This window comes from Lepidothrix coronata, unplaced genomic scaffold (assembly GCF_001604755.1).
Source record: "Lepidothrix coronata isolate B3197 unplaced genomic scaffold, Lepidothrix_coronata-1.0 Scaffold11, whole genome shotgun sequence".
Taxonomy (NCBI): domain Eukaryota; kingdom Metazoa; phylum Chordata; class Aves; order Passeriformes; family Pipridae; genus Lepidothrix; species Lepidothrix coronata.
Genome location: NW_016690191.1, coordinates 7,382,952 through 7,397,665, shown reverse-complemented (window position 1 = coordinate 7,397,665; position 14,714 = coordinate 7,382,952). Strand labels below are relative to the sequence as shown.

Here is a 14,714-nt window from a genome sequence, read left to right as displayed (position 1 = left end):
CACCTTGTTCCTTGAAACCATGTGACATGAGAAGCTTTTAGAATTTATAGCCATGATTGTAGAACATGGAAAATTTGCAAATGCAAACCAAGTAATTAGGAAGCTGTTAAAATTTCCAGAGCGTTTAACAAGGAACAAAATGGTCTTCAGCACTTGCCCTATTACTTTAACCTGTTTGTAGCTTACAAGGGACTTTAAAACTTTCCCACCAGGTTCTGCCCTTCAGCTTCTAAAAATCACCTCCTGTTTTTGGTGAATTGCTCACTGTTGTTTCTGAGTTATGCATCAATTAATCAAATGTAGACAGGATTATTTGGTATGTGTTGATGATATTTAGCTTTTAGTATAGACACTTATAATTTAGTAATTTTTAGAGAAGACCTAAAGCTACAGGTCAGTGTAAAAAGCATAAATGATTAATAGCAGTGTAACTTCTACAGCGGACAAAATTTAAAAATCGTTTATGCACAACGTCTGAGTAAAACTGAAGACTTCTGTCTGACATCTCTATTTGTACACTTTTGCATGCTGGCTCTTAACCATAATTGGTTAACAGCTGCTTATGAAAGCAGCGATACAAATTTATCTGCTATGCTAATTTTAGATGTTAAGAAAGCTGTTAGCAGGAAAACATGGAAAATGTTTAATATGGAAGATGAGAGAAATTACATAATGAACTGTATGGAAAGACACTACTGTATAAAATACAGACAAGTTACCATGTTGAAAATGGACAAATTTAGGCATCATGTTTTCCATTTATTGGAGTTTTCTTTTGTTCAACAATCTTTCTGTAAGCACACAGTGGTCTGAGTGGTCATGTGTCCCATCCCATCCCATCCCATCCGTGTCCCTCCTTCCCCTGCCCTTGAAATTGAAGCTGAACTTAACTCACATCTTTCAATATTTCTTACAGATGCCTTCCAGGATGTCAGATTTGTCAGCAACTTGTCAGGTAAGAGTTCTTTCTAATTAAAATATTTATGAATATTTTTCCATTAAATAAGTACTTTCATAATAGGGTTTTTAGAAGTTTTGATCGATATTATGAATGACAAGTTGGTGAAAGGTTAGATATAAAATAAATTTAACTAATGTTTAAAGAACTATCTGCAATATGTAGATCACAAATTTGTGAATATTATATAAATTATTTGACTTCAAAGAATCAGTTTTTTCTGGCCTCCAGCTTGCTATCTCAGTGAGCTTCAATAATTTGCATAATAATATGTATTGTAATTACCTATTTCCATAAATATTTATGGCGACAAGGCTTGCTCTGGAAAAGAGGTTTTTCTAATATTTAGAATCTTTGCTTTCTAAATCTATTCTGTTTCTGTTATAGACAAAAGAAGTTCCTTTCTTTTATTTTCTAATAATAGGATTTACTAAAGTGTTGTACATGGTGTGGTTGGGTGCAGGTGCTGCTGTGGCCGCTTGGTCAGACAACACGCTTGTTTTACTGCGAGTCTGGCTATGAAATACTCGGATGTGAAGCTGGGTGAAAACAGTAACCAGGAAATAGAGGAGTGGTCAGTGGAAAAACATACGGAACAAACCCCTACTGATGCTTACGGTGTCATCAACTTTCAAGGGGGATCTCATTCTTACAGGGCTAAGGCACGTATGACATTCTGTTGTTTTTGTATTTTTTTTTGTTACTCTAACTGTGTTGATATTCTGGATGCCTCACTTCTGAAATTGTAGGCTGAAGTATTATCACCCATTTTGTGACAAGCCAGTTCCTTCTTCTGTGCTAGTATTTTTTGTTGTGATCTGAATTCTTTCCGATTTTCATTTGTTAAAATTAGTTTTTCGTGACTAAAGTTGCTCAGATCTATCAGAATTAGTTGTATTCAAGTACAGCCTTACCTTCAAATTGCGAATGGTAATAAGAATTCATAAACACTTCAGCAAAACATTGCATTAAGAACTAAGTGTTACCATTTCAGACTTCATGAAAATACAGCATAACAACACTCTTACATTTTTATAGGACCTGTTAAGTAATATCTGCTATCTTAACCCTCTAGTCATAATTTTCAAAATCTGAAAAAAATTTATTTAAAATTAAGGACAGATGTAGAATATGCTTCTTTATGAGATTTTTGACAGTCATTAAAACATAGCTGTACTGAACAGAATAACTAAGTTTTTGGGGAGAGGAGGTTAGTTAAAAGCAAGGATACCAATAAATCAAAATTTTGGAAACCAATTCTTAATTCCCAAGTGCACATGTACTGGAGAGGCTAAAAAAGTGGAAATTCTGACAGATTCTTCACAGCCATTTTGTGAAGGATTTTTAGTTGTGGTAGAAGTTATTTAATGCTTATGCAATTATAGGCTACGAGGGGTTCTTGTACAGTGTGGCTCCTGTGGCAGAACTGAAGTGCTTTTGAGGGAGCTGTGTTGTTTATGCAGAACCCCCAAGGACAGTCCAGTGCTTTAAGTCAGATCATCTCTGAAATGGGAAGGGCCCTTAGCAGAGTTCTTTCATGTTGGTAATAGCAGTGTATGGGTTCCTCTGTACTCTTAGTATAGCTTAAAATTGCTGTGAACCCTTTTCTAGGTGCACAGAAATAGCAGCTGCCCACACTCCTTCTGCAGAGTGCAAGTGGGGTTGCTCAAACCAGTTAAATGGAGTAGTGGTGGTTTTTTATTTAGAACTTGATTCAGGAAGGGTTTAATTTCTGCACACTATCCCCTCCTCTATTGAATAGCTTGTATTGAAGATGTGGCAGTATTTTAGCTAATCAACTAATCTACTTAATCTTATGCTGTTAAAGATGGCGAGTTAAAAAGCTACCGGTTTTGAAGTTTTCTATTAAAAAATGTAGGTTTTCTTCCCACCAGGAACAGGGGAGGAAAACCAAGCAACTGTCTGAAAAAGTCTTTGCAGGGGACATGAAAGCCTCTCCCCAGCAGAACTTTTATAAACGCTTCTGAATTTCGTCTAATTTAGAGATCATCCAGTGCTCTCATAAAGACTCTTTTTTCCAAGTCCCTGTGCCAGTAGGATGGAATACCAGGATCTTTTTGTAGTCGTGCCTTGTCCAAAACTTGCTTTCCAAACTCTTTACTGTCTTGTCCTTGACTGTAGAGGACTTGAAGGAAGCTTGTTCATTTATTGCATCTGCTGTGTTTTGAGAAAGTGAATTACATTTTCCATAGCCAGGAATAGGATAATATATCCTGAAATATGCCCTGGTTCTTCTTTTCACATGTTGGAACCTTTTAACTCTCTTCTTGTGCCTGCAGTATGTGCGACTGTCATATGACACCAAACCTGAAGCTATTCTGCAACTTATGCTTAAAGAATGGCAGATGGAGTTGCCAAAGCTTGTTATATCTGTACATGGGGGCATGCAGAAATTCGAACTTCACCCACGCATCAAACAGTTGCTTGGCAAAGGTCTTATCAAAGCTGCAGTGACAACAGGAGCCTGGATTATAACTGGAGGAGTGAACACAGGTAAAGAACTCCTAAAGAATGTGCACAGTTAACCGGATTATGGTTTATAAGAGCCAAAAGATTTAATGGATGCATAGCTTCCTCTTAAAGCAAAGTAAATTTGAGTGAGTTTGATCAGGTGAAATTAAAATAAATTTTGAGCATGTGTAGTTGGAAGTGGGCTGCTGTTTTGTTTTGCAAGGAGAAATAAAATATTGGGGAGGTGTTGGTTTTTGGGCTTTGTTTTCGGTTTTGGTGGGTTTTTTTTTTGGTTTGGTTGTTTGTTTTCTAGGTTTTGGTTTTGAAACCACAAGAGGAAAAACTTAATGTGATTAAAAACAAGTACAATAATGTACTGTAACTCTCTATTTCTTACTAGGCTAATCTTTATTTTGTTGAATTATTTTGTTTCCTCCTAGTAGATGTTGTATGGTGTTTTTTCTTTGGTGGTGTGTCAAATAAGTGCCCGAATCCTTAAAGGCCCAATTACCAAAATAAAACAGTTAAAGGTCCAGTTACCTAAATAAAACAGTTGTACTTCTTAGTAAGGTGCAGCATTCAATACATATGATCTTTTTATGCACAAACAGGTGTTGCAAAACATGTTGGGGATGCTCTAAGAGAACATGCTTCCAGATCATCTCGAAAGATTTGCACTATTGGGATTGCTCCGTGGGGAGTGATTGAAAACAGAAATGACCTTGTTGGAAGAGATGTAAGGATGAATTACCTAACTGAAATAACGATTCACCCCATGTATTTTTTGACAAATCTGCTCAAGCATGTTTTTTTCCCTGCTTTGCATCATTGGAATACTTGCTTTTCTGTGAAGATACACTGACACCTGTGACTTATGCAAGATCATTACGTATAAACAAGTTGCAAAATGTAAATGTGCTACAGGAGGAGCTTGTTCTTAAGTATTTAATCCTTTTTTTTTCTCCCCTACTGATACTGACTCAAATTACAAAAATGTTAAAGTATTACAGACAATTCACATTTAGAGAGGATGTTAAGTTGAAAAATTTTGATGTGGAGTCTTCAGTGCTAGTTTGCCAGAGCAAACAAGTTTTCCCCAAAACATCTTTTTAATGGATCTTTTTTCTGTTATCCCTCAGAACAGCTTCCTTTAGTGAAATAATTATCTGCTTCCCTGCACAAAGTTCAGAGCTACAGCTGTTGGTGTATCCTGACCCAAGGCAGGTTTTTATGTGTCAGTGCTTCTCGTTGAGCCACCAGTCCTCGTGTCTAGACAAAAAGTTAAGTTTCACAGAAACAAGTATGAATCTTCACAAGTAAAATATATTGTTGTGTGCTTATACTTAGGTGGTTGCTCCATATCAAACCTTGTTAAATCCATTAAGTAAACTAAACGTCCTAAATAACCTCCATTCCCATTTCATTCTGGTGGATGATGGAACAGTTGGAAAGTATGGAGCAGAAGTTAAGTTGCGAAGAGAACTGGAAAAAACCATTAATTTGCAACGGATCCATGCAAGTAAGTAATTCTGCTGCCTGAGGGTTGAGTGTTACTGTGCTTCAATGAAAAAGGTACTTGGCACCAAACATCTGAATGACAAAGTAGAAAAATTAAGTCTTTTGTTTATGTTTCAAGTCTGAATTTACAAATTTCAACAGCAGCTTTGGACCCTGGAGATCGCTGGTAGATTTATGGTTTCTCTGGGACCAGTGAGGAGAGTCTTTTGAATAAGGTTGTCTATTTACTTTGATAAAGCAAGTGTAAGTCAGTTCAGGTCTTGGTATGTTGTCAGACCTTCCTGGTCTGATTGATTAATGGTTTTGATACCATTCACTTGCAGTTGCACAATGGGGCAATTGAGTTTGTAAAACGTCATCTGTTTGTGCAAAGAAGCCATGACTTATTTTTGGGTGTCTTCCCAATTATGGAGCAACACGTTTGACTCTTCTAGGAATGCTTGCTTTCGCAATGTTTCCCATCAGTAGAGGGTTTCTGTGTACCCATATTCAAGTGATATATGTATTGTCATATGTATTGTATGTCCTTGTCAAACTATTTGGGGGAAGTTAGAGGAGGAGTTCCAAAAGAAAAATTTTTCAATTTTCTGCCTTAGTTCGTGAATATTTCTGTGAAGAATCTCCTCTGTTCTGTAGACTGTATTCCATTGTATTTACCAGCTTTGCAGTGCTTTCCTCCCAGCCCGAAGTATAAACAGTGCTTGAAACCACGTATTAACAACAGTTCACGTCTGGCAGGCAGCACTTTAATTTTTATTCAATGAAAGGGGCAAACTTGATTTATTAAATGTGTAAAATTGATCTTAGCATTCCCTATACACCTACAACATTGTCTGGTTTTCATTACTTATTTGCAACTTTCCAGGAATTGGTCAAGGTGTGCCTGTGGTGGCACTTGTGTTCGAAGGGGGCCCCAATGTCATCCTCACAGTTTTAGACTTCCTTCAGGAAAGTCCCCCGGTGCCGGTGGTGGTGTGTGAAGGAACTGGTCGAGCTGCAGACATACTGGCCTATGTTCACAAGCAAACAGAGGAGGGAGGGTAAGTCCCAGCACTGCCAGCCAAACTATCTGTCATACACAGGTGGGTTTTGAGATCATTTCCTAATGAATTTGTGCAAGAGCCTTTTCTGTTTAGTGCAGAAAACACTTGGCTATTTCAACTGTCATTTCAAATAATAAGAGGGATGTGGTCAGGCTTCACAATACTTAGTGACTTTTAGTTAGTTGTCAGCCTTGCATAAATCCTTAAACATACTGGGTCCTTGTTGCAGGGGCTGCCTCAGACAGGAGGCAGGGGTCTGATGTAGCTGTAAACCAAACAGCTTTGCCCATGGTAAGATCACAAGCAGATTATTCAGCGAAGTGTCAAAATCTTTTTGTCGATGGTATCTCAGAATTCAATAAGGGAAGGAAAGGGAGAGAGAGCTGAGTTACTTTTATGAGGCAGTAGCAGAAAATCGTAGATTAAGCAACCTATACTTTCTAAAGGTTACCCAAGGTTTTGCCACAGAAACAGTGATAATCTTATAGATAGTAGGACTCTGAATAGGCATGTTGAAACTAATTAAATGAGTTGTTGTTCTTTCTGTTCATGTATAAAACAATTGCTTTCCTGTTTGTTTGTTTCAATCTCAGGAATGTTCCTGAGGGTGCTGAGCCTGAAATCATTTCAACCATCAAAAAGACATTTAACTTTGGTCAAAGTGAAGCAGTTCATTTGTTTCAGACACTGATGGAATGCATGAAAAAAAAAGAACTTGTAAGTAGATCTTGCCATAAAGTTTTCTATGCAAGGTGGATGCATTTATGGATATATGATATGATATGATTTTTTGTTTCTTTTTTTTTGTACTTTTAGTTATGACTACTAACAAAAGTGTACTATCTCTGCATGTTTTAGACAAAATCACCTCATAGAGTTTTATATGTAGTTCAGGGACTGATGTCTCATTTAGACATCATATTATATTGGTTTAAAATTACCATATTCAGCTAAACATGTTTGCTGGCAGGTTAATCTCGACCTAGAATGAACTGGAGAGGTAAACAGGATCCTGTGTTATAGACAAGAGAGTATTGTAATCACAGTAGGAAGAGATGTTCAAATTGATTGAAGAGTGTGAAGGATTTGTGCTCTGCCTTTACCTGTAATGGATTGTCTTGTGTGACACCCAGTTAGGAAAACAAAACAAAAGAGTGCGTGCTAAATGCTTAAATCAAGCGTAGCAGGCTTAAATTGCATCAAAGACAAGGTGTCTTTTATGTCAGGAATTGAAATAGATTAAAAAAGACTGGAGCTAATCACCTTTGCCCGAAAATAACTTCAAAATATGTTTTCCTCATTTTTCCCTTTTGGACAGATTACAGTTTTTCATATTGGGTCAGATGAACACCAGGACATTGATGTTGCAATACTTACAGCTTTGTTAAAAGGTGAGACTTAATTTTAAGAGCATTTGGAACCTCCAGCTATTATTGTTTAGTCTGTATATGATGGATTATTTATACAACACTATAGCCAGTAGGAATCTTTAGTTTTTAAACAAAAAAAGTATTTATTGTGTTTTCTCATTGCATAATAGCATAATGTGACATAAATGATAAAATATGGTGTATAACTTCGTAGAGGATTGCTTGATTTGGTCTTTTTAGGAAGCAAGAATGTTTATTAGCTTGTATTTTAATTAATTTTATATTTTCTTCAATGTGTTTGCTTCTAAAGGCACGAATGCATCTGCATTTGACCAGCTTGTTCTTACACTTGCGTGGGACAGAGTTGACATAGCCAAAAATCACGTTTTTGTTTATGGGCAACAATGGCTGGTATGTAATGGTCTGGATTAAGCAAAATTATAATTATGATGATTTCTAAAAGAGAAGCACAATTTACTGTAAAGAATGAATCTTTTGACTTTTGTAGAGAGACTGTAGAATACTGACACACTTATTTGTGTACACTGCATAGTCTTACAGCTGTTTTGCTGTTATGTATTTGAAAATGGTTCAAAAATTTTAGAAATGTGCTAAGTCTCCTGAATAACTAGCAGAGCAAAGACATTACAAAAGGTGGAAGCTGAATTCATGTTAGTCAGATGCTCTTTATTCCTTGCAGCTGCATGATCATGGAAAGTTATTAAGCAGCATCTACTAAAATGCACTATTGGGACACTGGGAGTGTCTTTTGAGGCAGGGACAAAATGTCTGTTTCTTGCAGTTTGAAAATTAGTTTAAAAACTGCATGGTGGCTCTTGCCTTTTCCCCTTTTTACTGTAAAAATAAAACACAAACTTATTGAGTGTGCAGTCAGAAGTATGTACTGTAAGGCTTATTGACTGAAATGGTGGTTCCAGCCATTTGTCTTCAAAGCAAATTGTGCTTTAAGTGTGTTATATCTCTGTGTTTTATGCAATCTCAATCTGTGAGAACAGCTTAATCATGTTAAACCAAATGTCTACTTAGTCCCATGTACTGTCTCACTAGGAGATACCTCTGAAACAGTTAAAGTCTTCAGAATATTCTCTCATCTTGCAACTGGGTGAAATTCAGGGGATATTCTGAACCAAAGGTGACACCTTTATAGACATGTAAGGTTTCTACAGCTCTCTAAATGAATGAGGTTGACACATTATCTAAGTGCACTTTTGTGATGCCCTGTTTTACTGGCTCTCTCCAGGCTCTACCTTGTTACTTATTTGTTGTAGGTTGGCTCCCTGGAACAGGCTATGTTGGATGCTCTTGTGATGGATAGAGTTGCATTTGTGAAACTTCTGATTGAAAATGGAGTAAGCATGCACAAATTTCTTACAATTCCCAGGCTGGAAGAACTGTATAACACAGTAAGTAAATGATTGCTTTTTAAGCTACTTTTAGAACAGTTTTTTAGTTGCTCAGCATGGTGGATACTGGGTTGTGTGCACCAGTCTGAAGGTGTGTTACAGCCCTGTTGTGGAACTCATGAAATGTGTAAACCCTCCTCACAGCAGAGAACAAGAGAAAGGCAGATGGGTGAAACTTGTGCACAAAATGTGGGATCTGTAGGGCTTCATAGAATGAATTCTGTCTATAGCAGTTAACATTATCACAATAGTTGTAAAAATAGTTTAATTTGTGAACCTGCATAATTGTAAATATTACTTAGAAAAATTTTGTTGCTCTAGGTGTTGATTTAAGAATTTCAAGGTAGTTTTGCCTAACACTTGAGTATTCCACCAAAAATTAGCTAATGTAGTAGTACACATGTACTAATGCATGGTACACAAATATGGCTTAGGCTTGCATTGACAGTCCCGTTTTCTGCTTTTGCCAAAGAAAAAGAAAGAAAAAAGAATTAATTCTTTAGCCAATAGAGCTCTGTAAAGGAGCCCATGTGATAAGGTTTTTTTATTAACTGTATTTTTAATTATTTTTAAACAAGTAATTAAATAATTAAATTCAATTATTTAATTAAATAAATTAAATAATTAATTTTAAAAATAAATAATCCAGTGTTGCTTTTACTTGTTTGATGTGCTTTTGATAGAGTCTGTGTGGGAGCTGGGGCTAACCATATGTCTGTAAGTGTAACAGTTCATGCACTCACAGGAAATCAGAGAAGGTGTTAAAATCCACTTTAGTGAAAAGGGGGATTGCTCAGACTAAAATTTAAAATGTAAGGGAGCTTTTACTATGGATCCTACAATACTGTAAACATGAGTATCAGCCTGTGTTCCTGAAAATTCATTCTGCTTCTTGTATCCTGGTTTTGTTGGGATTTTATTTTTTGTTTGGTTTTTCCTTTTTTGGACAAACTGTGGGTGTAATATTATGCCCCAAACTAAAACGGAAGTAAAATGCAGCAAAAAAGGAAATAGTCTGTAGCTACTACAACACTGTGATGTATTTGCATCTGTTGCATTTCTGTTTGTTTAAAAGCTAGGGATTTTTTTATTTGAGCCAACATGCAAAAGTATTTGGCTTGTACTGTAATTTTCTCGTGTTGCCGCTGCACGTGAATTTCTCATTCCAAACTTTTTTCTTCTCTTTTTTTATAAAGAAACAAGGCCCAACTAACCCAACACTCTTTCATCTTGTTCGGGACGTCAAACAGGTATGCTGTAAATGTACAAGTCTGTCAAACCAGCAATGGTAGTTTTATGGAAATTTCTTGTATTTGACTGTCCATTTGATCTGTAGCTTATTAATTAAGTTTTATTGTAAGTAATAAGTTACCTCTTCAGACATTTTGTTGTTTACAAAATTGGTGTTGTATGCTTGGTGCCCTGCTGCCTGAAAGATGCTAAACCTGAAGAATGTTTTCTTCTTCATCTTCCTTTTGAAAATTTTCCTTCTTGGGGGGATGGAAAGCTGATACTCTCAGCTAGGAGTACTTCTGTTAAAACAAAAGACAAAAAACCAGTGTGTCCCTCCTGCCCCAAGGAAATAAACATCTATCCTGCTAAGGGAGATTGTATAGAACAGAAGCTATAACCTGGTCTTTCTTTGAAAATAATAACTATTGAGCCATGTAGATGTTTCTTTGTTGTTGTCTTGATGTGGTTTTTTTTTTTAATAATGAAATTTTGTTTTTGTTATTTAGAGCTGTGATAGAACATGTAGAAACACTCTAAGCAAGCTTAAGATTATAATTTGAAAAACTAAAAAATACCTTTTGTATTCCTAGGGAAATCTTCCTCCAGGATATAAAATCAACCTGATTGATGTGGGACTGGTTATTGAATATCTGATGGGAGGAACCTATAGATGCACCTACACAAGGAAACGCTTCAGAGCGATATACAACAGTCTCAGCGGGAACAACCGGGTATGTAGCAGTGGGGGAACGGGAACTATGTTCTCAATTAAAACGTGTTTTGGAGGAAAACTGGGTCCATGTTGTTTTGTTCCTCTTGTTAATGGACTACTTTTCAAGGCAGTGGTAAGGCCTATGAGGGCAGCTGAGAGCTGGTTTCGGATTGAGGGCAAACAAAAGGTTTTATTCTCTTGCTCCTTATTCTAGCACATCCTTATTTCTTCTTTGTGATTCCCTCTTTTCCTACTCATAGGGGAAGAATGGGCACTAAACATGCAGATTATGTAGGGCTTGGGATGCAGACATCTTAGCTCCTTGTGTAAGCTACACTAAACAGCAAGTGTAACTGCCTATTTGATGACTTCTTAAAAATAACAAAAACAAACAAGAAACCATGTTAAATATCCAGTGAAAATTCTGGTTGTGCTGTCATGTAAGTTCATCAGTGTTTCAGTAACTAGACACCTTCTTCTTATCCCTGTTACAGAGATCTAGTCGAAATCCTTCAAGTGCTACTCCTCAGATGTGTAAAAGCCACGAGTCTTTTGGTAACAGGGCAGACAAGAAGGAAAAAATGCGCCATAATCATTTCATCAAGACAGCGCAGCCATACAAACCAAAGGTATGCATGGGGAGGGGAGCACGGTGGGGGCTTGTTTCAAGCAGCTAAGACTGGAAAGCCTGGTTGAAATCCAAGTGCTCACTGAAATGTGAGTAGCAGCAATTGCACTGAGTTTGGTAAAGCTGGAATTTCAACCTTGCTTTTGTACTTGTTTCTAAATGGTAGCTGTTTTACTGGATTCTGTAAAGAGTGTTTCTCTTTCAGTATAGTTCTGGGTGAGCTTTGATATGCTGGGGACCAAAAAGCTTATCTTTAACACTAGCAATGGGGGAGGGGGGGTGGAACTCAGTAGATTCAGAGCAAGATTTGACCATGTATTACTACTATAAGCAGTTTCCATGAGTTTCCTCATTTGTATGCAGGTATATTAGCTACTGCTTTTCTTTTCATCTATAATTCAAAGTAACTCAGTCTCACAATTATTAAAATGATTTGGACTCAGCTGAAGTTTTCGAACAAAAGTTCCAGCTGCTTTTCAAGTCTTCAGAAATTCTTTTTTCCTTTTTTATAATTATATATAATTTGGTATTGGATCACTCAGCATTTTATTTCAGGTTTATGCAACGACCGAGTATAGAGACTTAAAAATGTAACTTCCTGCTTTTATTTTAAAGATTGACACTGGTGCAGAAGAGGGAAAAAAGAAAAGAACCAAAGATGAAATAGTAGACATAGATGATCCTGAAACGAGACGTTTTGCTTATCCTCTCAACGAGCTGCTGTTGTGGGCGGTGTTAATGAAGAGGCAGAAAATGGCCCTTTTCTTCTGGCAGCACGGCGAGGAGTCCATGGCAAAAGCTTTGGTTGCTTGCAAAGTGTATCGTTCAATGGCATATGAAGCAAAACAAAGTGACCTTGTTGATGATACTTCAGAAGAACTGAAACAGTATTCCAAGTAAATTACGTTTATATTGTTCAAAATATTTTCTTGGCATTTGCAATAAAGTATATATGAACTATATATGAACAAAACAAACTGTTCTATTAGCACACTTGAAGACAATTCCTTTTTGCAAAAAAAGGATTGAGTGGCACTCTAGTAGAAGTTTCATATTAGATATTGCTCCCTCTTGAGAGCTGTTACAAGTCTTTATTTATAGTTGAATTAAAAGAACAATGAATGTGCCATTTACTTCTGTGTAATTTCTGAGCGTGTTTTAATAGCTGTTTGTAGCATGCATATGTTTTTAATAGAAACCACAGATTGATGTGTTATAGTTACAAATTACTATGTATCTGCACAGAAGGGTCAAATAATAGTCCCTTCAAGTTGTGCTATTGGGAATTTGTACAGGAAAATTCACGCTAAACTGAAGGTCATTTTCTATAGATACTATATTTTGTTTTGTTGTTTTTTCTTCATTCTAGTGAGTTTGGCCAACTGGCAGTTGAGCTGTTAGAACAGTCCTTCCGACAAGATGAGACTATGGCCATGAAATTATTAACCTATGAGCTTAAAAACTGGAGCAACTCCACTTGTCTGAAGTTGGCAGTGTCGTCCAGGCTCCGTCCCTTTGTAGCACACACTTGTACACAGATGTTGTTATCGGATATGTGGATGGGAAGGCTGAACATGAGGAAGAATTCATGGTACAAAGTAAGTGTTGTCGCAGTTTTTTGGTGTAAAAAGGGCCAATGGAGTTTTATGTTTAAAGGGAAGGAAAGTGTGTGTTTAAATGCTATTAGTATAAAGCTTCCACAACTATAGCTTACATTAATAAATCCTGTAAACCAGTCTCCTATAACATAATCAAAACTGGAAGTATTTGTTGTAAACTCTTCTTTTGACACTCTATTATCTTTTCAAATAAGGTACAGAAATATAGAAGGCAAAAACCAGGCAAGTAGCCTTTAATCAGAGGCTTAAAGAGATCATGTGAATACTAATCCACTACTAAAAACAAAGTAGTAACAAACCTTAACAGATGGAAAACCCGCTGTAAGACTGTAGTTTTGTGCGTTTTGGCTTTTTACAGGGAGCACATAATTCCTATTTTGGAGGAACTGAGCAAAAGCAGGGCACAGAACAAAACAAGGGTAGGCAAATCGGGGACAGGTGTTCCAGTGGTGGCCTTTGTGGTATAGATCAATTGAACCAAAATGGGAGTTGCATATTTCTTTGAGATGGTGTGCCAAAACCTGATTGTTGCTAGAAATATAATGAAATAAAACTTTCCTACAAAATATCTACAAGCATCATTTAACTTGTGACCTACTAAAATCTTGTTTGATAACTGATTAACCATTTTCTTGCTTGCTTTGTAACATGCTAATGACAGTAAATAGCTTTCACTTACTCTCTTCATCTATACCTTAGCCCATTTTTCTGCCATAAATTGAAAAAACAACCCAAAACCAAACACACACCACTCCTCTCTCCCCCTGCAAATCACAACCTTGTATATGCATTTAAAATACACCTTAACTGTACACAGCTCTAGAGTTTCTGGGAGTGGATTAAATAACAGAGTGTGAACAGGGCATCTCTGTCTTCAGTCTTGAAGTAGATTCTTTCTAGTAGCTTTTAGTTTTGGAATTTGTTGGTTTTTTCCCATTTCCTTTATCTTCAAATCAAGAAACACTCTGAATATGTGATCTTAGGCTCTTAAGTGTATGTACAAGTAGTAACAACTAATTATTTTTTACATTTTCCCCCCTCAGTAACAAGCAAGTGAAATTTAAATTATATATTTTCAGAGGATATTCTGTATGTTGGTGTATTCTGATACTTTAATGTAGCTGTGAACTATTTGCACTTAGTCATCATCTTTTCCAGGTGATACTGAGTATTTTACTCCCTCCTGCTATACTGCTGTTGGAATATAAGACCAAGGCTGAAATGTCACACATTCCTCAGTCTCAAGACGCACATCAAATGGCAATGGATGACAGTGAAATCAACTTCCAGACTGTAGCAGATGAAATACCTATGGTAATGTGGGGCAGGGGGAGGTATTAAAGCAATATTCCTAACAAATAGTTACATTTTTAAGAGTTGAAATGAAAGTCAAAAGGCACATGTTTCTGTGTGTGAAGGTAACAGTCCTTTCATTTTAGGAGGTTTTTAAAGAAGTAAAGATCTTGGACAGTTCTTTGGAAAAGCATGATATGGAGACTCCAGCAAAACCTAAAAGACTCCCTATTACGCAGAAGTTTTATGCATTTTATCACGCTCCAATTGTGAAGTTTTGGTTTAATACGGTGAGTTTTTTTCTGTGTGGTGTGTATTTCATTTGAAAATGAAGGTTACATTTTGGTTCTTTTCCCAGCATGTAGCTCTGACTGACTCAAAGGTTAAGCACTATCCAAAAAAACCCTTACCTTGCTAAGCTGGAAATGAGAAGTACTTGATTTT

At 36.6% G+C, this 14,714-nt stretch overlaps 1 protein-coding gene across 2 annotated transcripts in view; it reads left to right on the top strand.

Moving 5' to 3' along the window:
* Positions 1 to 14,714, top strand: part of TRPM7 (transient receptor potential cation channel subfamily M member 7) — a 54,029-nt gene that overhangs the window by 20,208 nt on the left and 19,107 nt on the right. For both annotated transcript variants that reach the window (XR_001873141.1, XM_017804970.1), the window contains exons 3-19: positions 917 to 955; positions 1,422 to 1,620; positions 3,259 to 3,472; positions 4,042 to 4,166; positions 4,778 to 4,949; positions 5,814 to 5,988; positions 6,585 to 6,708; positions 7,310 to 7,382; positions 7,672 to 7,772; positions 8,651 to 8,785; positions 9,982 to 10,035; positions 10,609 to 10,749; positions 11,225 to 11,359; positions 11,974 to 12,254; positions 12,728 to 12,956; positions 14,136 to 14,291; positions 14,417 to 14,560. Coding sequence is in view for 1 of the 2 variants with exons in the window: in XM_017804970.1 (XP_017660459.1) it covers positions 917 to 955; positions 1,422 to 1,620; positions 3,259 to 3,472; positions 4,042 to 4,166; positions 4,778 to 4,949; positions 5,814 to 5,988; positions 6,585 to 6,708; positions 7,310 to 7,382; positions 7,672 to 7,772; positions 8,651 to 8,785; positions 9,982 to 10,035; positions 10,609 to 10,749; positions 11,225 to 11,359; positions 11,974 to 12,254; positions 12,728 to 12,956; positions 14,136 to 14,291; positions 14,417 to 14,560 (2,497 nt within the window). In the remaining variant the exon portion in view is untranslated. The remainder of the gene's footprint in view (positions 1 to 916; positions 956 to 1,421; positions 1,621 to 3,258; positions 3,473 to 4,041; positions 4,167 to 4,777; positions 4,950 to 5,813; positions 5,989 to 6,584; positions 6,709 to 7,309; positions 7,383 to 7,671; positions 7,773 to 8,650; positions 8,786 to 9,981; positions 10,036 to 10,608; positions 10,750 to 11,224; positions 11,360 to 11,973; positions 12,255 to 12,727; positions 12,957 to 14,135; positions 14,292 to 14,416; positions 14,561 to 14,714) is intronic.